Genomic DNA, 23,617 nt, shown 5'->3' on the forward strand with positions numbered 1-23,617 from the left:
GGAGCTGTCATTTCTCTCAGTATGGTCTTTCATTAGTGATCTGGCAGGTTTAACAGTGGATTAATCGGCAGGTTTAAGTGCTATTAGTTCTGACTGATTAAAGACTACAGGTCAGGATTACAGTTTTATTCTCTGAAGTCTCCTCTAAAGCTAGAACTATGAGCTTCAGTTTAAAGAAGGGTGTTTATAAGGGAATAATCACGTTCATAACTACTATTTTAATCTTTGGCAAATGATTTTAAAATTATGCCACTATACCCGTTTCACAGCTGACATTTAACCAGAAGGAATCACAAGTCTTACTAATCATGTTATTGTTGGCTTGTGTGTCACCACGCCTAAAATGAAATGCAGTCATTATTTTTTTCTGTAACATCTGTAATTTCCCTGGTATTTCATGTCAAAAAGTCTGCCCTGTGTTGTTAAATAAATGATTTCTCATGATTTATACCATGGTCTATGGATATTGTGTCAATTATACTTTAAGTGGTTTTATACAAATGATTTACTAAGGCACTAATGTTGTGCTTAATCTATAGAACTGACTGCTTGCATTGGATTTTTTATATTTAGGCTTATTGCATGTACAGGTAAACTTACAAAAGGAACAGGCCCATCACTGGGGAAACAAGTCCCACTTTATCTTTTCACTAGGTTCCTATTTGCAAACTATCCCTGACAGTCATGCTTGTGATAAAAATCTGCATATCCATAGTGATACAGACATAGGTTAAGAAAGATAAACGACTTATGTAATGTCGCTGAAGATAAAAATGAATCCTAGTTTAAGTGTGACCTTTCTGTCAGTGAATGATTTACATCGTAAAAATGGAAAATTAGTGTGAAATTAGTAATGCTTTAAGTAAAAAACAAACAAAAAACAATACATGTAATTTTCTGTATGTTTGCATTTGGATGGAGAGTTTAATCTTTAATGATGATTCATATACTAGTTGTATGAATGTATTTTTTTTTATTTTGCATAAATGCAGTGGGTCAAATGCACGGTGCATTTCTTTGATATGTAAATATAAGGAGCTGGTACCTTCTCACAAAACGGGAAAAATATTGTTAAATTCCAATCTCAAAGATGGTACACTAATCACCAATAAATGCACATAACAGGTGCTTATTCAATATTTTTGTTAAATTTGCTACAACCAAAATTGTGAGCCTCTTTGATATTAAACAACAGCAGCACTGAAGATAATTGTTAAACACAAACAAACAAAACAAAAAACCACAAACAAACAAAATGGTATTCACTTCTTTTTAAAATCACAAACATAGTTGTGGTCTCAGTAGAGGCTCTGCAGCTTGGAGAACTGCCAGATAAGAAGTGAATAGTGACCTCCAGTCTGTCTGCTGTAAAAACAATTTGTCGTCTTTTTGTCGGCCTAATGTGTGCTTTTTTATACCACTCTCATTTTCTTGTGTTATTAAGACAGGCTGTTAGATTTTATTCAGTGTCTAATATTTATTGTAGGGCTGTCGCGTTTTTAAAAGAGACATTCCCTTGAATGGACTCTCATGTCGAAATAACTTTGCATCTACTAGGTACATTATTATTATTATTATTATTATTATTTAATTAATATGGATTAATTTATGCTTTGCCCTCATTGTCCTTATTCAGAGTGAATTTTTGCTTTGAGTCTGTTTTTTGAGACGAACCTGGGATGTATTTATGCGCACAGATTGCGCAGGAGGCAGCCTTGTGAACACTTTGGAAAACTGACAAGGGATTGCCAAATCATTTCCTTGCCTGGGAATGACGTCCCTCCAGCACAATCCAGTTATATTTAGACCCTATATATAGTGGAGTCGCCCCCTAGGCTTTGTTGACTCTACAGCAGGCAGCAGCCAGGCATCACCATACTGAAAGGAGACGTCCTGAAACGGACACCATGTGACCTATATAGTTACAATATTGTTTATGACCCTAAAAGCAAGAAATGTGAATCACTTTTCCAATGAGATTTAATTAAGAAAACATATGTTGGGACATTTACACACAGCATTCACAATGACATCGCAAACAAAGGCAATCGGGGTTTATATGTGTCTTTAGTTTTCAAACAAATATTAACAAAACATTAATAATATTCTGTATTTTCAATGGACAAAACAAACTGTTGCGACACAGACTCGACTGATATGCCCCAAACCGGTTGAAATCCCCAGCTATGCTTTCTGGGTAAAGTGCGCCCCGGTATCCGCCCATATTCGCTTAAAGGAGGCCAACCTGAGCAGCCAGGCCGGACGCTGGATCAAATGGAAAGTTCAATCGATTAATTTGCCCACTTTTTTCGCATGTTCCCGCTTGCTTTTGATACGAGGTAGACCGACTTAAATGCGGGCGTTTCGGTGTGAAATAGGAAATGCAGAGATCGTGTGAAACGGGAGGATTATCAGCTTGACTTATTTGGTCGCTACTTCGGACGCGGAACTCCACTCGCTAAAAGGTAAAACAAACGGATAATATTAATACAAGTGTGTCGCTTTTGGGTCTGTTACAACACTGTACTCCCCGATTTACAACTCGGGACAATGTGTCCGCTGTGTAACCACTGAAAAATATCACGCAAGTGGAAGTATTCATTTTCGTTGGTAGTGCAAACTACGCCCAATTGTTAACCTAACGTCTGGCCCTGCAATGCAGACCTTTGGGCTAGCCTGTCAATGGCGGCTTCAAAGTCTGCACCCTTCCCGTTTGAATGAATGATATTGAGTTTGTCCGGGCTTACGGTGCACACAATGCTGCATTAATGAATTACACTTCGTAAAGCTCGCTGGGTTAGCTCACACGGGCTAGTTAGCTTACTTTTGTGGCTGTGGACGAGCTCCAATGCTAAGCTAGCTAGCAGCACAGCAGCCTGGTTATTTAAACACAGTGCTCAGAGGGTTTCACACAACCAATCTGGCAACCCTGCGGGCACACAGCAGTGGATTTAAATCAAATTCCTTTCGACTTTTAAGCCTGTTGTAGGTGTTGTTGCCTGCTTGAACACAACGCTGGGATTTTCATTTAAAGGCCCATTTTTACCCTAGCTATTGCACATAGGTGACAAACTGTTACAAAGTAGCCTATTACAAATGTATAGCTGCTAATCAGGGGCGCCTTTCTCCAGAAGTCCTCATCGTGTTAGTGTTTATTTTGGTGTTATTTTGTTTGAGAAATGTGTAAAATATTGTCAGTAATATATAGCACTGTGCAAAAGTCCTAGGCTACCAAATATGTGTCGTTTTAGCAAAGTTGCAATGAGGATTTATACATGTATTTCTTAGTCTGTTTATTAAGATGCAAACAAAGCATACAGAGAGCATTTACACTGCATTAAAACAACAACAAAAAAAAGACAGAACAAAATGGCTTTTTCAAACTGAAGTCAATATTTAGTGTGAAACATGGAATCATATAACCATAACAAAATATGGCTCAAACAATCACTATTGAGCTTTGGACATGTCTTGAAAGCAACGTGGTGTAGAAGATTAGTATTGTAAATCTCAGCCTTCAGGACATGCTAAGTGGAAAGGGAGGTCGCACTAAATACTTGAAACTTCAGCCTGTTGAAATTGTTTTATTATGAAATATTTGTGTTGTTAATAGTTGACATGTGTCCTGTATGTTCTGGTTGCACTTTAGTAAAGAGACTACTGAGAAATAAATATGTATGATTATTATAGCTCTGCTAAAATAACAAAGTACAATACTTTTGCACAGTATTTTAGTAAATGATATAAGACACGCATGCGTACCAGAAATATGGTGTCAACAATGACCATGACTGGCCCAGTCGGTTTTTTATTTTATTCCCACAGTATCATGACTTCACCACAGTTTGATGCAACAAACTGCAATTTAAAATGTAAATATGTCAAAGTGTTTGAACTCTACTACAGCACAAATGAGCATGAGTTTACTTCTTATTGAACCATAAATAATGGGGACAGGAATTACCAGAGGCCCAAGGATACTATTTTGTGCATAGGCTAATGTCTGTTGTTGTTGTTGTTGTTGTTGTTGTTGTTGTTGTATGTTTAGGTCATTTTGTTTGTGCTTTTATGTGGATTTTTTTACACTTGCTGCCACACAAATTGCCCTCTGGGACAATAATAAACCTGAATTGAATATTATCATAATAAATATTATTGCAATATTTAAGGTGCTGCATTATGCTGAGAACTTCAGTAACATGTATTGCAATTTATTACATTTTTATAGCTGCAAATTTTTGTAGTCAAAGCAAAACTTTATCAACAAATATTTTATCTAAAGAGATAACATTTTTAGACTGTTCATCTTACTTCTAATCGACTGAAAAGCAAATGATTTTCTTGTTCTGTCCACAAAAATCTGAATTGTATATATAATATTCCTAATGTAAAAAATAAAATGTATACTTGGTGTCCGTGCATCGATACGATATTACCATGCAAAAATATTGTGATACTATGCTGTATTGATTTTTTTTCTCCCCACCCATGATAAATTAGCTTTATTCCTCCATTAAATCCCAGTTGGTTAGCAAAAGACTTAACAGTTAACACACCTACTTCATTCAAAGGCACTTTCACTGCCTATAAGATGAAAAAAAAATAGTATTATTACAGGCATGGCAAGCATGTGGCAGACAAGTGTTGCTAAAATGGTCTTTGACAGGTTCGGTAGTCTTATCTGTTCAGGTTAAGATGAGATTGTTTCCTAATAGAAAAAAAATGCATCACTGTATACGTGTTTATCACACACAGTGTTGGGCGTAATGTTCAACATGCAGTAGAGCATTTTAAAGTGTTGAGAACACTAACCAGTGTAGTAAAAATATTCCTTTGTTGGCCAAATACCTATCAAGCCACATTCTCTTTTTGTTTGTCTAGAAAAGGCAATGATATTCAGTGTAACTCCTCCCTGACTGCAGGCTGTACAGAGCTGTGAGCAGTATGCACTGTAGCGTCTGAAAAGGCCAGCTGCCACTATTGATGGGTGCTGCTCCACAAAGCAGTCAGACAGCAGAGAGCCTCCCAGTTGCTTGTCAATTTTGGAGCCTTAATGTAATGTCATAGATTTCTGCCTGGGGTTAGTTTCTGTTGTGTGGCTGCTACTCTGAAAATACCACTGAATGTGTTTCTGATTTCAGGCGTTTGATTACATATACAGGATATTCATTTTTATTTCGTTCTTAAATTAGTACCTGATTATTTGTGACGTGAAGCTTATTTTTGTGTAATGAAAACAGTTTTGATTAATGTCATTTTAAAGTAGGGGTTAATCAACATTTGATTCAATTTCCAGGGCTGATTATGATTTAATATGGCAACTTTCCCTGATTTCAGCAGCAGTTTTTCAGTGTTTATATTCCCTTAAATGTATTTGCACATAATCTCTTGTGTGTGAACCATCCTATTATGCTTGTGCTGATTGTAGCTTCTTCTGTAAGCTTGTTGAATACTAAAATGGGCATTTTCTAAATGAACAGCAAAAAAAGCATGATTGTATGAAATCTAATTTTCCAGTGAATCAGTGGCATTATTAAAAGAATAGTAGAGTTTAAATTTATATTCTTTTTTTTTCACATAAGGTGGTATGAGTTACTCATTGAAAGTGATGTTAATTCATCAAAGGTCTGCCAATCCTGAGGATGCAGATTTCCCATCAAGCCGACAGCTTGCCAGACAGAAATGAAAAGCGGCAAATGGAGTTAATTGACAAAATAGTTTTAAGCAACAACCCAGAGTGTAGTCTAGTCAAGTCAATTTTATTTATAAAGCCCATTTTCACAAAAACACGGGTTGCCTCAGTGGGCTTTACAGCATACGACATCCCTCTGCCCTTAGACCCTCACATCACCTAAGGAAAAACTCACGAAAAGCAGAGCTCGATATAGTTTTAACCATCCACAACAGAATGTAACGGCTTTAGTGCAGAAAGGTTAATACATCTGAGATAGGGCTGCAAAAAAAAATTACCATAGACCCCTTTCACAACAGACATTTTGACATGTCATAGAGGGAAAAGCACAGGTGAAATTGGTAACATTAACCATGACTCAGTTCCATTAAGTGTCCCAATAAGCTATTCCAGTGAACCAGCATGCACAATACCAGGACCTCTACCAAGTGGAATGCAGCTATCATTAATGTCCATAAATACGCCCGTGCGTTTCCTACTATACCAAGCCAAAATATCTGCTCTGAAAGAGGTCTTTTTCCTACAAAATTGTTACTTGTAGCGCAGTCGCAGTATCTGTTAAAATAATGGAAATATGATTTTTTTAAATCTGAAAAACAAATCTCATATAAACTTCTTTTAGAGTGTTGAAAGTGTCTGAGATGAATTGATGCTGCACCAAATGACTGTCTGTGTCTGTGGAAATGTCTGAGTAAAATGTGCTTTTTTGGTCCTGCAGGTGAATCATGACAGAATATAAGCTGGTAGTGGTGGGAGCTGGAGGCGTTGGCAAGAGCGCACTTACCATTCAACTCATCCAGAATCACTTTGTGGATGAATATGACCCCACCATTGAGGTAATGAAACCTAGTGCCGGTGGATTCATGAACATGTATGTGTGACCGTGTTTGCCGTCGATTTCATGTCTGCGTCCATGGTTTCGTGTGTATTTTGGTATGGGGGCAGAACAAGGAGAAACCCCTCTAAAGGAGGAGTTGCAGCAGGTTCTTCTGGTTTAAGTCTTTAAAAGACACCAAACAGGTTTTTAATAACTTTCCACGCATGTCTGCCTGCCTGCTTTCCCAGTGGGGAAACCTGTGCTGAGTAAACATAGTCTCATTATGATTTCAATCCATTATTGATGTGCTTTTGCAGGTTAGAGCCTCACTATAGATTATTTGGATGTGAGATAACATCTGAAACAAAATCTACCCGCTGGATCAGACAGTAATTATTAGTGTTGCATGAGTGTGGCCATCAGTGTGATGAAAAGCAGGAGTGCTTTGTCACAGTGGAAATTAGGACTTGAGGTCTGCTGGAAAATAGAGTGACCTACTACAGCTAGAGTAGGGCAACATCTAAAAGGCAGTCCTGTGGCCTCTTTCAGCAAAATCATGTCAATACAGCAGTGTTACTGCGGGTTTTTAAAAAGTCTTAAAAGGCATTGAATTCATTGATTTAAAAAGTAAGGCCTTAATTGGTGTAAAAATGTCTTAAATTAGTATTTCAGAAGTTTTAAAAATGCTAGGACATGGGAAGTATTATTTTATGAGTCATTTTTTTTACATTGCATTGTAAAATTTCAAAATACACGGTAACATCATTTTTTTTCAATAAAAATCAGAAAAGAACATTCGCCAACAAAAGCCAGGTTTTCATAGTTCTAACTAATAAACATTTGGGCAAGTTTGTCCTTAACCTTAAAAAAAAAGTGGATTCTGTTTTTTTGGGGGGGGGTTACTGTAAAATTAAGACCTCAATAGTCTTAAATCTTAAGCTGTAGATACAGTCATGTCATGATGTCATGAATAATCATATTACATACTTTCATATATATTTTTTTGTTTTACTACAATTCACTATGCTGAATGTGTTTATGTATAATATCTACATTTATCGTTATTGTGAAATTCATTTTTGTTCTAATCACCACACCATTATTACAAGTAAGGTTAATTTTTTTTTTTTAAGTGTTGAATCTTGGAAAATCATGCATGTCTCTATTACACCATAGATGTTCAAACACAGTTATAGTATAAAGAAAATGGATACGTCTGAAATATGTCATCCAAAACCATCTCTTATTTTTTATTAAGCTGATATTTGGACACTTTGCCCACTTAATCCCATAATTCTGATCGCTCTCTGACTTTTACCACTTCAGGACTCCTACAGAAAGCAGGTAGTGATCGACGGAGAGACGTGTCTGCTGGACATCCTGGACACTGCAGGTCAGGAGGAGTACAGCGCCATGAGGGATCAGTACATGAGGACAGGGGAGGGCTTCCTCTGTGTCTTTGCCATCAACAACACCAAGTCCTTTGAGGACATTCACCACTATAGGTGAGCTAAGCGACTAAAGGTCTGCAAACTTTGGATGCAGTGTTTAAAATACAGTGGAAAGGACTCACGTTTGGCAGCGTCCCCGTGGCTCGAGGGTGTAAGCTGCTGACTATTTCATCACAATGGCTCTGGTTTGAGCCTGGCTGGTAAACCTTTGTTGCATCTCATTCCCCCTCTTCTCTTGCCCTTAATTTCTTGACTACTGTCTACATAATAAAGGCAAATCTGCTAAAAAAATATATATTCATACTAGGGCTTTCAAATGATTACATTTTTTGAATCGCTGTTAATTGCTGAATTTTATTGGATAATTGGATGGATATCATCTTTATGATATGTGATTATTCACATTTGTTATTGCATGTTTACAGTTCTATTATTTTGCATTTCAGACAATTTTGTAGTCCATATTAGCAAGGTAAAGCAAGTCTTCCCAGATTGCCCTGATTGGCAGTCAAAGGGCAGCGTTTACGTCTGCAGTCAGTTTGCATCCATTTAGCAGTGCTGTAGTTCACTTTTTTGAATTAGTGTCATCCTCTGGTCTGTGGAGATCCTTTGGTATGTAGTTGTCTGCTCGTATCAGTCTGATGAGCTGCACCTGTGTGCTCAGCTCATAGGTGGGAGCGATTTCAAGACTGTTTAGGGACCTCAATATTCAGAAATATTCAAATTCAATAGGCAAAAATAACATATTCTTTATGTATGCAAAAGAACTGCATGGGACTAGCATAAAGTGAGCAAGTGTGTAAAGGGGAGACTTATGGGTACACATAGAACCACTTTTCATAAGCTAACATGTAACAGTCATTTAAGAAAACAGGTCATGTTCCAATTTTATATTTTAATATTTCTGCACCCTGTTGTTCATGGCTGACGACCTTTTAATATGTAAAGTTGACCTGTGCACAATTTGAAAGAAAAAATCAAGACACTGTTGTCACTTCTCAATTAATACGTTTTACTAACACCTGTCACAAAATCCGAATAATTTACTTTATAATCTATTAGTTTTTGTTTTTGAACACACAAATTATGTAGGATTTAATATATGTTTGAAAAACGTCCAAATAGTTTGCAGCATGGAGCAAAAGCCAATTTGCCTTATGACCTTATTCAAGCTATTGTTATTCTATTCACTCTGAACAGATTAAAGCTTTTCGACATCACTTGGAATATCTGTTGGAGTATTACCTCAGTTGGATTGAAACCAAATTAAATATTGTATTGTGTCTGTCATTGTTCAGAGAACAGATTAAGCGGGTGAAGGACTCTGAGGACGTCCCCATGGTGTTGGTGGGGAACAAATGTGACCTCCCGTCCCGGACAGTGGACACCAAGCAGGCTCAGGACTTAGCACGCAGCTATGGCATTCCCTTTATCGAGACCTCAGCCAAAACCAGACAGGTGAGTGTCCAGCTGGAGACGGCCACGCCCGCAAGACTCAAATGTCCTTACTTTTCAGTCGATCCCTAAACTGCAGTATTCCACTGCAGCTCTGTAAACCATGTTGAAGGGCGAGGAGCTGCATTTGGTCTCAGGGGCATTGGCTTGATGATCAAAGCAATCCCATAAATTTTACTTTGAAATCAAATTGTTCCAGAGAGATTAAGTTGATAGTAATTTTACAAGCATCCTTGCATAGACTTGATAATCTTGGCACTTGGATCACAAGAAAAGTTTAAGTCTTGAGTCATGCAGTGCTGTTGGTTTGTGTGACATCTAATGGTCTTTTTTTTAATAATGTTGCTGGGAAATGTCTCGGGCAATGCGCTGCGCATCGTTAAATCCTCTTTGGTTGATTGAATTTTTTATTTATGGGTGATAATGTAATCATTGCATGCTACTTTGTCATGGATATATGAAATTATATCATCATTAGGGCCATCTGCAGAGGATCCTGCATTATAAATAATCAGCAAATCAGTAAATGCGTATCAAGGAGTGTGCATGAAAGGACAAACTGTTGATAATTACTCAGGGGGGTTAATGATCCTGCTTACTGGTTACTGTGACTGCGTGTTGAAAGATTTGCAGTGGCGCAGTCACATCAAATGGTGTGTGTTGTGAGCATGGCCTTAGGTGGCTGACTGGCTGACATAGTGATCTGTAAACACATCCTTTCCTGGTATCTCTGACCCGGGGTGAATCACGGCTCCTTCTGGTGCGGGGGAAATTAATGACACAATGATTCATTTCTTACAGCTCTGTTCGCCTATTCCCACCTGAGTGTACCGATAATTCACCACTCTCACGGTGCTGCTGCTGTGGGACCAGCAACTGCCTTCTGCATTTAAAGCCTCCCGGTGTTTTCCAAATCTCAGTGATTTCATCTTCTCTGGGAAATCTCCCATTTAAAGTATAATACACAATCAAAATATGCTCCTAATGCATGAGCTTCTTCTGTACATTAGGTTAGACAGTTAAAGTGATACTCCACCCTAATTTTTTTTCTGTCACTCACCCTCTGGAAGCTTAAAAGGTGGCTGGTTAAAAGTTCATAACTTTTTTAGTTCAGTTTGAATGGATTTCAATAAGGAAACTTTCAGGATGAAAATTAAAGAACACTCTTGCACCATAATCCACCTCCTCACTCTCCATGTGTGTGTCCCAAACTATTATTGTTTTGCTAAAATACAGGGAAATACACTGCTCATGTCAGAGGGCACAGAATTAATGCATTTAGCTGCATTTTGGCAAAGGGATTTGTAACATATATTTTTTTGAGGACGCTTTGATACCTTTTTTTTATTTTCTGCCATGAAACCATTGTTATTCTATGTTACCACGGCCACTTTTCATTGAGAGGAAGGAAACAGTGAACCTTTTCAAGCATGCAGGAGGTGAGTGTTTTCAATATAGAGTTTGGCTATAATTCCCCCTTTTTTTGGTCCAGTGTACAGGTTTAAACCGGTTTGATTTTATATAAAGCGACTGAACGGGCATTTGTTATGACACGCTCTGGCACATTAAAAAAATAGCTTACATCAGCAACCTGTGCTGATTCATAGCTCTATATCTAACTTGTATTGCATTAATAATAAGACAACATGAGTGACATAATATTATATTGGTTTATAAACTGACTATTGGAGCCCCTTTGTGTCTGACAGGTGTGAGCCCAACACTGCAACATAAAGGGGATCAATTATCAGTAGAGGTGGAAGGGGTGGGACCAGCACATGTGTTTGTTTACTAAAATGTGTTTTTTTTGGTTGACAAGACAAGACGTGTTTAGTCCCTCATGAAAATTTAAACTGTGCCAATATGACAACATTTTGGTTTATAAGCTGATGAAAGGTTTCTTACTGACCGAGAGCAATGCAGTGCGCTGATTTGAGCTGATAGAGCTAGATAGATAGATAGATAGATAGATAGATAGATAGATACTTACTTTATTAATTCCAAGGGAGTTAAATGAAAATGGTAAATGCACGGCACTTGTAGAGCTCTTTTCTAGACTTCCAATGACTCAAAGCACTTTCACACTACATGTTACATTCACCCATTCACGCACACATTCACACACTGGTTGCCGAGGCTACCATACATGGTGCCACCTGCTACTCAGTTTCCACATTCACACACTGTTTGTGCAGCATCGGGAGCAATATGGGGTTCAGTACCTCGCCCAGGAATAGTTTCACACGGGGACTGGAGGAGCCGGGGATTGAACCGTCAATTAGCAGACGACCTGCTTTACCTCTGAGCCACAGCCATCCACAAACTCAAACTGAGGAATTATCTGTATGATACTGTATGATACCATACTGCACTAGGCAACTTGCTGTTGGCTCTACTGAATGTCATTTTCTGTAAATACAACAATGTGAAACGTGTTTTCTGTTTACCAAGTACAAACATAAGAAGACGGCAAGCAGGGTACTCGCACATCTTTTAAGTTGATGCGTCTCCGGTCTGATCTCGAGTGCGCAGCTGATTGGAAGCGGTTTGTTTATGTGACGAAACAGACGTACATATTAAGTGTGGATAGAGAGCTTTAATGCTGTACGACACAACCTGATAATAGTCTGATGCTGTTAGGACACACTGTCATTATGTTCCACTTAGGAGCGGCCTCTGAGCCCATTGCGACACCTAGTCATAAAATTTGGTATACTCTGAATTTGGCTCTTAATATCAAATCGGTTTAAACATTTTTACACCAGCCTAACCCCCATTGAGCACTCACAGATGCAGTTATGGTGGAGTATCAGTTTATGTCGATAAGGCAGGCCAGACGTTGCAGGTAGATCCACCTCAAAACATCGGCCTGCCTCTCTCTTTTGTCTCTGTAAGCTGTAACACATGCACCCATACAGTGTGTCCTCCTGTATTCCTCAACATTGAGGGAAGTTGTGTCTCATACTGCAGAGAGTGGAAGATGCCTTTTACACTCTGGTACGGGAGATCAGGCTGTACCGGCTCAATAAACTCAGCAAGGAAGAAAAGACTCCGCGCTGTGTCAAGCTTAAAAAGTGTGTTGTGATGTGAAAGGGGTAAGTGTATGCAGCCGCGCGCCCAACAGCTCTGTGTGTCTGTGTGTCTGTGTGTCTGTGTCTGTGTGTGTGTGTGTGTGTGTGTGTGTGTGTGTGTGTGTGTGTGTGTGTGTGTGTGTGTGTGTGTGTGTGTTGGTGGGGGATTGTGGAGAAGGCGACGGGAGAGGACGCCTGATGAGAGCTGGTGCTTTATGGTTCTCAAAGCTAACCTGCTGGTTTCTACTGGGCTGTGGTGAAGCTCTAACAGGAGGCTGAAGGAGCTGATGATTTCTTTCCCTTTTCAGTGTCTCTGTGTATCCTGGCTGCATATTATCTGAGGCTGCTTTCACAATGGGTTTGTTTAATTGAGTCTGAACGCGAGTTCGTTGCGAGTTCCATCAGCCAATCATACTGGTTTGCTTTCACACTTTCTACCTTTGTTCTGATCCGGGGAAACGTTGCGTAATTCTTTCCTCATTAAGGTGCAGGCGTTAACTCTAGTTTCCACAAGAGGAGGATGACGATGCACATTTAGATGTATGGAAGTCAAGTGGAGAATAATTGTAAAGTAGGCAGTGTTACAGAACAATTAAAGTAACCATCGGAGCAGGTTGATTAACAAATAAAAAAACAACACCTTTTCTGCGACTACTCTGCTGGATTATCGAGGATTGCATCACTTTAGACTTGTTACACCAGGGAGCTGTTTTATAAGTCCCGTTTTGTGGTCAGATACCTCTGAAACACATCTTTATGAGAAAAGGATTACATTCAAATTGTATACAATTAGAGCTGCAACAGTTACTGTATCAATTAGTTGATTTGTCACTCAACAGGAAAATTAAATGACAACTATTTTGATAAGCAATGTTATGAGACCATTTTTTCCTTACTGATTCTGATACCTGAACCGGCTGAGTACTGATCCGAAAGTATTTCATTACAGTAACATTAAAAGCGGTTTACAATGAATCCTGTATGGATTATTGCTGTCATTGCTGTATGGCAGGGCTCAGGTTAAACCCTTACGTAAAACATCAATGAAAACATACAGAGCATGAAAGCCTTTTCTTATTTTCTTATATCCATTGTAAAATATTGCCATACTGCTGACATTTGTAACGTTCACCGGAAATCAGTTATTCGTCACTGCTTTGAAACAGTAGTTGCTATCGGCTGCTCAACACAACTTGTTGTGTAGGCTACTGTTTAAGACCAAAAAAGATTTATGGGAAAGCTGCAGTTTTACCCACATGTAAAATACTTCAAAGTGTATTAATAGATTACCTGTTATTGGACTAGTGCATCGACTGGTGTGAATTTAGGCATATCTGGCACGTTTCCTTTACTGTTACTGGTATTGGAACAACTCTACTTTTGATTGTTGAATAGTCGTTTTTGTTTATGTATTTATTTTTAAAAAAAGCCAAACTTCTGCTGGTTTTGTGCTTTTAAATATGACAATCTGATGCTTTTGTTGGTCATATTGGATAATAAAATAAATAGTTTGGGATTTTTTCACCTGTTGGTCGGATAAACAATTGAAGACGTCAGCTTGGGCCCGGGGAAATTACACAGGGCATGTTTCACTATTTTCTGACATTAGTAAAACCATTTAATCGATAAAATAATTGGCAGATTAATGAATAATGAAAATAATCATTAGATTCAGCCCTACACACGAGTCATACTACAGTTAGTCAAGAGTCAATCAGAGCACCTGAGCTGGTCTGCACTCATATTTAGGAAAAAACGTTCCCGGATTTGGACTAAACTATGAGTGGGAAATTGTACCAATCTGCTGAAATCAACATGAAGAAATGGGTGTGGGCCGGTGAGATCAACATGTGTGATTAAAGGAGATTTTGGTGAATCTGGGACCAAATCATGTGCTGAAATCTTTCCAAGGAGGATGTGGTTCAAGAAACTGAGTGTTTTTGGGTGAGAGTTTCTCTTATGGTCACAAATCCTTTTAGTCTTTCTTCTCTTCTTTCCTGCTGTCTTTGTCACAGCCTGAGGTGACCTCAGGCTATTTCCTCCGCAGTCATCATCACATTTATTGCACTATACAAACTGTTCTGGTACTCATTCACCTGCCTCAGTGTGGCATCAACAGACACTAGCTGCATTTACGTGGAGCCTTTTATTCGCCGATAATAACAACAAGAGCTCAGCAAGAACATAAAAGCCTCATTTTAACACTTCAGTCAGAATAAATTGGCTTGACTTAAATCAAAGCTGTTCACCTGCTGAAGTTGTGTCACTCTTATTTGCTGCTTATGAGTTTTCTATCCTCCTCCCAAGTGCTGCATCTTTCCCGGGGGAACAATCTTTGAATAGTTTAATTTATTAGTTTTTTGGGAGGCAAGGCTCGCCTTCTGTTCAATAAAAAAAGGTTAGCAGAATATTCTTTATAAAATTCCTTTTTCTTGAGTACAAACTCACAGGAGTAAACCAGTATTAGAGCCAAGCGCTCGATACAGGTATTGGCAGACTGCACATTTGACCATTGCAGATGTAAACAGGACAAGTTGTTCTGTTGTTTTATTTAGCAGCCATTCAAACACGCTGTGGGAGTTGTGAATTTAATTGGTTACATTCGGAGGGAAAGAAATTGGCTCATGTGACTGCAGCTACTGTCAGTGTTGTTGTCAGTGGGAACACTGCTGACATTTACTGTGAAATACATGACCTTACAGTTATGCTTAACCTGTATGTTATTCAGCCGTATCTCTCACAGCCTGAACTAGATTGAGAAATGTATCTGCACTCTAATGTGTGCCAAGCTGATGTATAAACTTTGTTTAAACTGCTGAAAGATGGACGTTAACACTCTCTTGGAACATCTCTTGGTTTTGAATTGGGGAAAAAAAAGAATTCAAATATAAAATTAAACTATCACAGACATAAAAATGTTTGGAAAATACTCAAGTTTCTTTGGCAGTGGAGCAAGTCAAGGCTACACATCAGTTTGATTGAAAGATTGGAGTGTTGATTAGAATTGAAAGAAAGACTTCACCCACAAAATGACCAGTTATAAATCAGCTAGTTATGCCTCGTTACCTTTAAATCTTTTTGGCACGCCTCCATGTAAAACGGTGAACACTTGGATTGATTTGGCACTAGGGCTGGGCGATATGGCCAAAAATAAAATCTCTGGGGTGGCCTCTAGCTCACCTGCTAGAGTGTGCGACCCATATGCCGAGGCCTTTGCAGCGGCCGGGTTCAATTCCAGCCTGTGGCCCTTTGCTGCATGTCAACCCCCCCTTTCTCCCACACTTCCTATTATTCTACAGCTGTCCTGTCAACAAAGGGAAAAATCCCCTAAAAATAATCTTAAAAAAAAAAAGTAATAAAATTTTTCACACTAAACTCGATTTACAGTTTAATTGGGTTTTTTTCCTTCTTTAAAACAAACTACATATTACAAAGAAATTACTCAAAAGTTTTGCTTTTGATTTTAGCAGTAAAAATTAAAGGCAAACTGAATTTCCCCTTTTGTGGTTAAAGTGCAAACTTGTCTTTTACACTGAAGGCTGCAGTAATTTCACAAAATATATTTATTTTTAATAGCAGTATGCAGCGCAACTGTATCAGTAACAGCTTTCAGTGTTTGTGCATCACCTGCACAAGTCTGTATTAGTTACACTGAGGGTTTAGTGAACAGCATAACTTCTTCTACAGCTGCCAACAGCCCACCATCACTCCAAGTTAGAGAATGGATGAAATCAAATCAAAGCAAGGCAGTTAGTCTGGGGCACCAGGCCCCCAAATCACTAAATCCGCCCCTGATAAGAAGGAGCGCAGCAGAGAGCAGCTGGATGAGGGGTCTGTCACTGCTGCTCTCAGTCTGCTCTGATCGATCCATCGATTTATCATTTTTATTTCATAAACACAAAACAATAACTAATTTTGTGATTTTCAGTATTAACTCTGTAACCAGCTGTTGGATGTTCCGTCAAATGTCCCTCTTTCCTATATTGGGGCGGACGTGACCCCCGGTCCTCTGTGGAGGACGTTTCGGCCTGGGGGGGGGGTCTCTAGTCTCGGGCAACACTGCAGCTTTGCAGCGGGTCGCTGTCCTGTCATAATGGACACAGCGGGAAAATGCTTCCACTAATGTCGGCTGCGTTTTACTGGCTGTTTGTGGGCTGACGCGATCTCGTGCATCTCAGAGTGAGACACATTGTCCCCCTGGGCTGCTGCCTCTGTTTGACATGTTGAAACAAAGTGGTTGCGCTGCTGCATTTGGTTGCAACAGCCTTTAAATAAATTTTGCAGGACTGTGGTTTGTTCCAGATCTAATGCTGCAAAACCGAAACCAGTTCCAAGTGAATGACCAGACTCTCTTTAGGGGAACCGATGGCGGAGGCAAAAATGGAGATTTAAAATTTTAAAAATCGCCCTGAACCACAAATTCAAATTAATCTATAAAAGCAATTTATCGCCAAGTTTCACAACTGCAAAATTATACAAAAACATTTTGTTTTCTCACTCTCACACAATCCAAGTCTCATTTATCCAGTCATATGTTTGAGTACTTACCAAACACTTATTAATAACTAATTATTTTTTGCTAAAAACATTTATAGCTAAAAAAAACCCCACAAAAACAAACAAACAAACAAAAAATGTTTTTCTGGCTTTGAAAAGAGCATAGATAAGTTTCACTTTCATACACTACAATACATGTGTTCGGGAAGTAGTGAGCATATGACTGGATAAATAAGACTTGGATTATACTGGACAAGTTGTGTGAGAGTTTTTAAACAAATGTTTTTAAATATTTTTCGCTTTTCCTAAATTTAGTCCCCAATCAATCAATAGATCAATATGGTTGCCGTCATCACTGGGAGCATGCGGGTAAAGTTACAGCAGTGTACTGGTCTCAAGGTATAACAAATTGACAGTTATCGTACCTCATACATTTACTTATCTGTAGTATTAAATAAAGTCAGCTGGATGGAGAATCTCACTTTAATTTGAGTTATTTTCAAAATGGACACGTTTTACACATACTGACATTTAAGAACATGGTTTCAAGTTTAAATTATACTAATAAAACGCTCATAAATCCCTGAAAAATCCCCTCTGTTTTCATTCAACTGATATTGATAATTATTCTGAAATAATAATGAAATTCCTATTCCATAATAATGTGGAAACTGCTTTTTTTTAGACTTATACCATAAAAAGCTCATACTGTTGCAACCCTACACAAAAAAAAACCAAAGTTTACTTCATGATTTAAAGGTAACAGTCGTGTCTCATTGATATACATGTTGTCGGTGAAGTTTTCCTTTCATTTTACCAAATTATCTATAATAGAGTAGAATTATCCTTTAAATTCATTAGCCTTTAAAAAATCACCAGAATCACAGAACATTATCAAATCTTCTGAAAGTTTTCAGGCTGTATAATCTGTGTCTATCCTATTTTTTTTATGCTGCACATCATTGGTGTTCTGGTATGAATATAATAACCTGCTGATAATAATGTATTCTTTTTATTATTTTTTTTTACCAGGGCGTGGATGATGCCTTCTACACATTAGTGCGAGAAATCCGGAAGCATAAGGAGAAGATGAGCAAGGAGGGCAAAAAGAAGAAAAAGAAGTCCAAGACAAAGTGTACACTTATGTGAATATTCACCCATTTTCAAGACAGACTAAACAAAAGAACTATGTTGAACAGTTAAGTAATACATTTTGTACATTACACTAAATTATTAGCCTCTTTCTCAATACCCACCATACTGAATACTAAACCTGACCCGTTTTTTCTGCCTTTCTATTATTTTCTACTTGGACACCAATAAGCTTTATTTTCAGTTTAGTGCCAGTTGCCCACGTGTGTTGGTCCAACAGCCTGTTTGATTTTATAGGATGATGTTGTTGATTTGGATTTTTTTTTTTTAAATATATAATTCAGGCCTGTGAGCTAATTACATCACAAATTATTCATTACCTTCTTAAGAGTTGTTGTTCCCCTCCCTTTGCTTAAAAGGTCATGACCTGCAAGAGTTCTGTAATGCCCTTTTAAGTTTGGGATGCCAAAGAATGAATTTTCATCCCAATTCTCGGAGACAAAAACAGATTTGAAGAAAGGACCAACATTTAGTCAGATGAGATCCAAATGTCCCAGCCACTGTGTAATTTCCCCATTTCTAAAGACCTCTAGATATGACTTAGTTATGTCACTGATATAAGTATGCATGCGAACTCCTACTCTTCTCCGAATGTTTTAACACCCTAATTAGCTGTTAATTAATTTGCAATTTGTCAATGCTTTGTACTGTGTGGGGAGTGATTTCTTGCCTACATGAGATGGTTTTTTTTTTCCCTTTTTTGCATGCATTGTGTCCTAGATGACATGGGTATTGCAAACTGCCTCTGGTTTGATACATTTAGAAGCAGGGAGGAACTCTGACCCAAGTGGACATCACAGTCTTGTTTTCAGGTTCACATAAAGTAATCATTACTCCATTTTTTGTGAGAAATAAATCAGCCATTTTCGCTCGATAAAAGACCAATTCAGAGATCCAGAATTTTACCTGTTTAGTGATGATAAAACGAGGCTAGCAGCCAGGTTTCGTGTCGGCCAGAGTCATTTTATGTTGCTGGGATCCATGCCTCGTCACAAGCTTATGTGGAACAGCTTGTTTGATCTTATTGGTCACATATTTCCTGTTTAAAGGCTTGACTGCAGGATTGTTTGTGTTTATCCTGACAATAATCATTTCATTGCTACAGTTCGAGTTCTCTTGCCAGTAGTTTCCTGATTATGGCGTCACATTTAAACAGCGTGAGGACCGTTTATCAGCTTATTATCCGATGTTTGTCAGGTTTTAAATTTTAGGATTCACGATGCTCCGGTAGCTGGCCACAGAGGTGTCATGCCTTACATAGTTTCCTAAGCTGTTGACTTTTTTTGCTTGTGACTGGCTAGAAAGCAGAGTGCATCTTTTAAGCAGCTTTCAGGAATATTTCTCTTGGTGTGGTGTCGCAGAGGTTGTTAAAAATGTTGTCCAAATGGATTTCCAGATTCTTCCTTTGGTGGAGCTTTTGTAAGAGTTTTGGGATTAATTTCCTAAAGTGTTGAAACTGTTTGTTGGCGCTGCCTTTCAACAGAAATGATTGTCCAGCAAAGCAATTTCTCATTTTCTCTTACAAAGCTCGTGTATCGTGGTGATGTAACTGGAACTGATGTTTGTAAATGAGGCTGTAATTGCCATAAAATTGGTTTTAGAGAAAATTGTCTGAATTTAAACATTTTTTTAAAAAAAAAGTCCTTGTTTCTTACCCGGGTCAACCCGTATTTCACCTCTTCCATGGTATTTACAAGCTGTTCCCCTGGGGATTTATATTTGCCTTTTATGTTTGCATTAGGTGCTACATTTAGACGGTAGAAAGAGCCGAGACAACATTTACTTGGTCCCATGTGTGCTCAAGAAATACACAAAATGCTGTTCTAGGGAAGCGATGTAATCGACACAGAAAATCCAGACATGACACATTTTGCTCTCCGAATTAACGAATTTTGACCCAGTTTGTTATTACCTCTTTTTTTCATGAAGTAGTTAATAACTGTTAATGCAATTTTAATTATGGATCCCTCTTGTTAACAGAACTGTTTCAAAAGTAGTTTTACTGAAATGTTTGAAATGTTCCTCTTCCTTTTATTGCGTGCCAACAGCTGATTTCTGAAATGTATCATTTATACCTGGATCATATTTTAACAACCTTTGTATAGTTGTGATACTGAAAGGTGCATATTTTGTAAATTGTGCTTCATTTCGTTGGTGTGTCTAAATGAATGTTGCTTTAATGGAGTTTTCACTCCGCTCTGTGTATGTGATTAGAGAGTGTGACTGGGTCCAGGTCTAGGGAAGTGAATGAATGACCACTTTACAACACACCTGTTGTGGGCAGTGTAGAGTGGTGATCTGATCTCAAATGAGTCTATTTTTTGCCATGAATCTCACCACTCCTATTTAATGTGTAATAAAGAACAAAGTAAAGAGGAAGTTTACTTTGCCTTTCTTTAATTTTAAAAATGTCTTTTAATTCCAAACACTACATACTTAAATTTGCTTATTGCACATGTATGTTTGCGCCAGCTGTTGGGGGACATGTTAACAATTATTATACTAATATACAGTATCAAACATATGCATTCACATTTTAAAGGAGTTGTGTGTTTTCATTGTTTCTGCAGTTATTATATCTGAAGATCATTTTGGTTTTGCCCAGCAGGAGGCACTGTTCACTCATTTTGGCACATTTTGACTCTTGGAAGATCATAAAAATCTATGAAGGGGCCTTTCTACCAGCTGCCTGCAGAGAGAGCCTACATTTAGCTTTTACAAGTCATGTATATTTTCCAAAATAAACCTGAACTAAATATGCTCTTTTTTCTCTGAGAGAGAAAAAAAGTAGGCCGGTATTCTGACCAGAAATGCTCCCATTGTTTACGGACAGTTACTTCTGGTGTGAAGAAATAATTTCATGCATTGATTATGTTTTGAGTTTAAAGGAAATTGAACTTCTATTTTTAAAACTAACAAAAAGTGACAATTTTATTCCACATAAAAACCAGAGGAGATCATTAAAGTGGCTGTTTTCTTACTTTATAAAAAAACCGCCCCTTTTGTCTCACAAAAGAAGAGAAAAATCAGACTGAGGCATTACAACAATTTATTTACAATTAGTTTGAGGTTGCTTGTAAACCTGATAGCCAATATGGCGTACATGTTTCATCAATGAACTCATAGGAATAAATTAGGGAATTTTGTTTTTTAAACAAAGTTTAAAAAATGAAATTCAAATATGTCCTTGAATTAAATTTATTTACATTATCAGTTGCCCCAGAGAATGTACAAATTGTATAAATATTCACCAGCATTCAAGAAATGTACTGTTTGACACAAAATTTAATGGTGTGGGAACCCTGAACATCCCATTTCAGTAATAACATATACTATAGAAAATGTTCCTCTAAACAGTGTTGTTGTTTTAAGGTAAACAACTTTATTCAGCTATACTGTGTATTAAATGCAGTCATTATTTGGACAGGTAATTTTGGCTAAGTGCATCAATTTTATATTATTTGTTAGTGTAAAAAAAAAATTGGAATCACTGCAGATCTCCAGAGTCATATAGAGAGAATGGAACTTTCAAAATAAAAGCCCATTAGCAGGTACAAACATACCCTTGGTGTAAAGGGAATATTTGTGTTGTGAAGCTTGTTCTCAGAGATTGTGAAACTTTAATTATATGCATCATTGCTTCATATTATTATGTCCAAGCACCTCGTGTCGTCCTCTGGAGCGTGTGTTTGCAGCACAAGGTTCAACATGATGAACTATTAATGTTCTTATGTGAGACACAGGTTCACTGTAGCTGGACTATACTGTGTTAGTTGGATTTATCAATTTAGTTAACAGCAATTGGCCATAAAGTTCATAATAATATCAGCTAATTAAGATAAAAAGCAAATGAACAAACATCTCTAAGAAACAGACACAAAAGAGTATGACTTATGCAGTAATCAGAGATGAACCTACATTTGCTCTTTCTGAAGCGGTCAACATACATGATGTGACCTGGCTTCATACAAGGTACAAGGTAGATTTATTGTCATTTTTCTTTATCAGGGTTTTGGGTTCTGTGCAGACACCTAATTTCACTGAGGTCGCTGATGCTCTGTAGATGCGAACCTGCGATGTTCTGGGCAGTTTTAATCACCCACTGTAGAGCCTTTCTGTCCTGGGCCATGCAGGAACAATGCCAGTTCGTGATGTTTCCAGTCAGAATGCTTTCCATTGCTCCTCTGTAGACGTTAACCAGGATCTTGTTCTGGAATTTAGCCTTCCTAATCTTCCATAGGAAGTACAGCCTTTTCTGTAATTTTTTAACCTGGGTGGTGATGTGAGATGACCAATATAGGATCTCAGTGATAGTGCTTCCAAGGAACCTACAGCTGTTCACCTGCTCCACCTCAGCGCCACTGATGTAGACAGGGGTGTGTCTCCTTCTTTCTAAAATCAACAATCAGCTCCTTGGTTTTACTTATGTTGAGCAGTAGGTTGTTCTCTGTGCACCACTCTGCAAGATTGTTAATTTCCCCCAGGTATGAACTCTGATCGTTGTTCGTAATACAGCCGATGATGGTGGTGTCATCCGCATACTTCACAATAGAGTTCTCCTGATGTCTGGGAGTGCAGTCATGGGTTTACAGTGTGAACAGAAGGGGGCTAAGCACACAGCCCTGGGGGGCTCCGGTGTCGAGCACTAATGTAGAGGAGGTGTGACTGCCTATTCGAACTCTGCATGTACGGAAGTCCAGTATCCAGTTGCAGAGTGTTGTACTGAAGCCCAGAGTGTTAAGTTTTCCAATCAGCTTTATAGGAGAGATTGTGTTGAATACAGAGCTGAAGTCAGCAAACAGCATCCTGATGTAGCTGTTCGTATTCCCTAGGTGAGTAAAGAGTGAAGAGCAGTAGATATGGCATCTTCTGTGATTCTGTTGTCTCTGAAAGCATACTGTTGAGGGTCCAGGCTGGCAGGGATGTTTTTGATGTGCTGGAGAACCAGTTTCTCAAAGCACTTCATCAGGATGGGGGTAAGAGTCACAGGGCGATAGTCATTGAGACTAGACACAGCAGATGACCTAATGACCTCCTTATGAACCAGGATTAACACAGAAACTGTCTCAATTTGGTATGAAAGGGTAAATATGTCTCAAATTCTAAAAGCATATGATATGATTATTTTGGGGATTATTTGACAGTTACTATAGATATTTGCTACAACATTAAAAACCCCAAAATCTTCTCCTCACAACTGACCTGAGCATGACTGTAAAATGTTAGTTAGATTTTCCAGATTTGGATAAAGTGAATTTGACAACCTTGCTAAACAAATAGATGTATATAAGATCCTGGTTACTGTGGTTTAATGATGATGTTGGTGTTACTACTGTTGCAGACCTGGGTTTTGGGTGAATGTGAATGACCAGCGATTTAGTCCCTGTATAAAATGTCAAACACAGTTCAGTATCTGTCAAACGCAGGATAAGTTTGTGAAAGCACAACATGTGAGAAGGATTTTGTCCCTTTGGAGTAAATC

At 38.2% G+C, this 23,617-nt stretch overlaps 1 protein-coding gene across 3 annotated transcripts; it reads left to right on the forward strand.

The window, feature by feature from the left end:
• The first annotated feature begins 2,203 nt into the window (after positions 1–2,203).
• Positions 2,204–20,514, forward strand: kras (KRas proto-oncogene, GTPase). Of its 3 annotated transcripts, XM_042495416.2 has the most exons (6): positions 2,204–2,465; positions 6,411–6,528; positions 7,836–8,014; positions 9,259–9,418; positions 12,386–12,510; positions 18,016–20,514. In XM_042495416.2, exons 2-5 carry the CDS (start codon positions 6,418–6,420, stop codon positions 12,503–12,505), a joined length of 570 nt encoding a protein of 189 aa, XP_042351350.2. In that variant the 5' UTR covers positions 2,204–2,465; positions 6,411–6,417; the 3' UTR covers positions 12,506–12,510; positions 18,016–20,514. The 3 variants fall into 3 exon arrangements, with proteins under 3 accessions (XP_042351350.2, XP_042351351.1, XP_042351349.1); XM_042495417.2 differs by lacking the exons at positions 12,386–12,510; positions 18,016–20,514 and adding an exon at positions 10,217–10,638 and having other exon boundaries at positions 2,205–2,465; XM_042495415.2 differs by lacking the exon at positions 12,386–12,510 and having other exon boundaries at positions 2,206–2,465.
• Positions 20,515–23,617: the final 3,103 nt, after the last annotated feature.

The sequence above is a fragment of the Plectropomus leopardus genome, chromosome 7, assembly GCF_026936395.1.
Source record: "Plectropomus leopardus strain MGB_pleo_1.0 chromosome 7, ASM2693639v1, whole genome shotgun sequence".
In the NCBI taxonomy this organism is placed as follows: Eukaryota; Metazoa; Chordata; class Actinopteri; order Perciformes; family Serranidae; genus Plectropomus; species Plectropomus leopardus.

Coding starts and splice junctions, on each gene's coding strand:
- kras (XM_042495416.2), top strand. CDS start 6,418: ATGACAGAATATAAGCTGGTAGTGGTGGGAGCTGGAGGCGTTGGCAAG. Junction 6,529..7,835: donor AATATGACCCCACCATTGAG/GTAATGAAACCT, acceptor TTACCACTTCAG/GACTCCTACAGAAAGCAGGT. Junction 9,419..12,385: donor CCTCAGCCAAAACCAGACAG/GTGAGTGTCCAG, acceptor CTCATACTGCAG/AGAGTGGAAGATGCCTTTTA.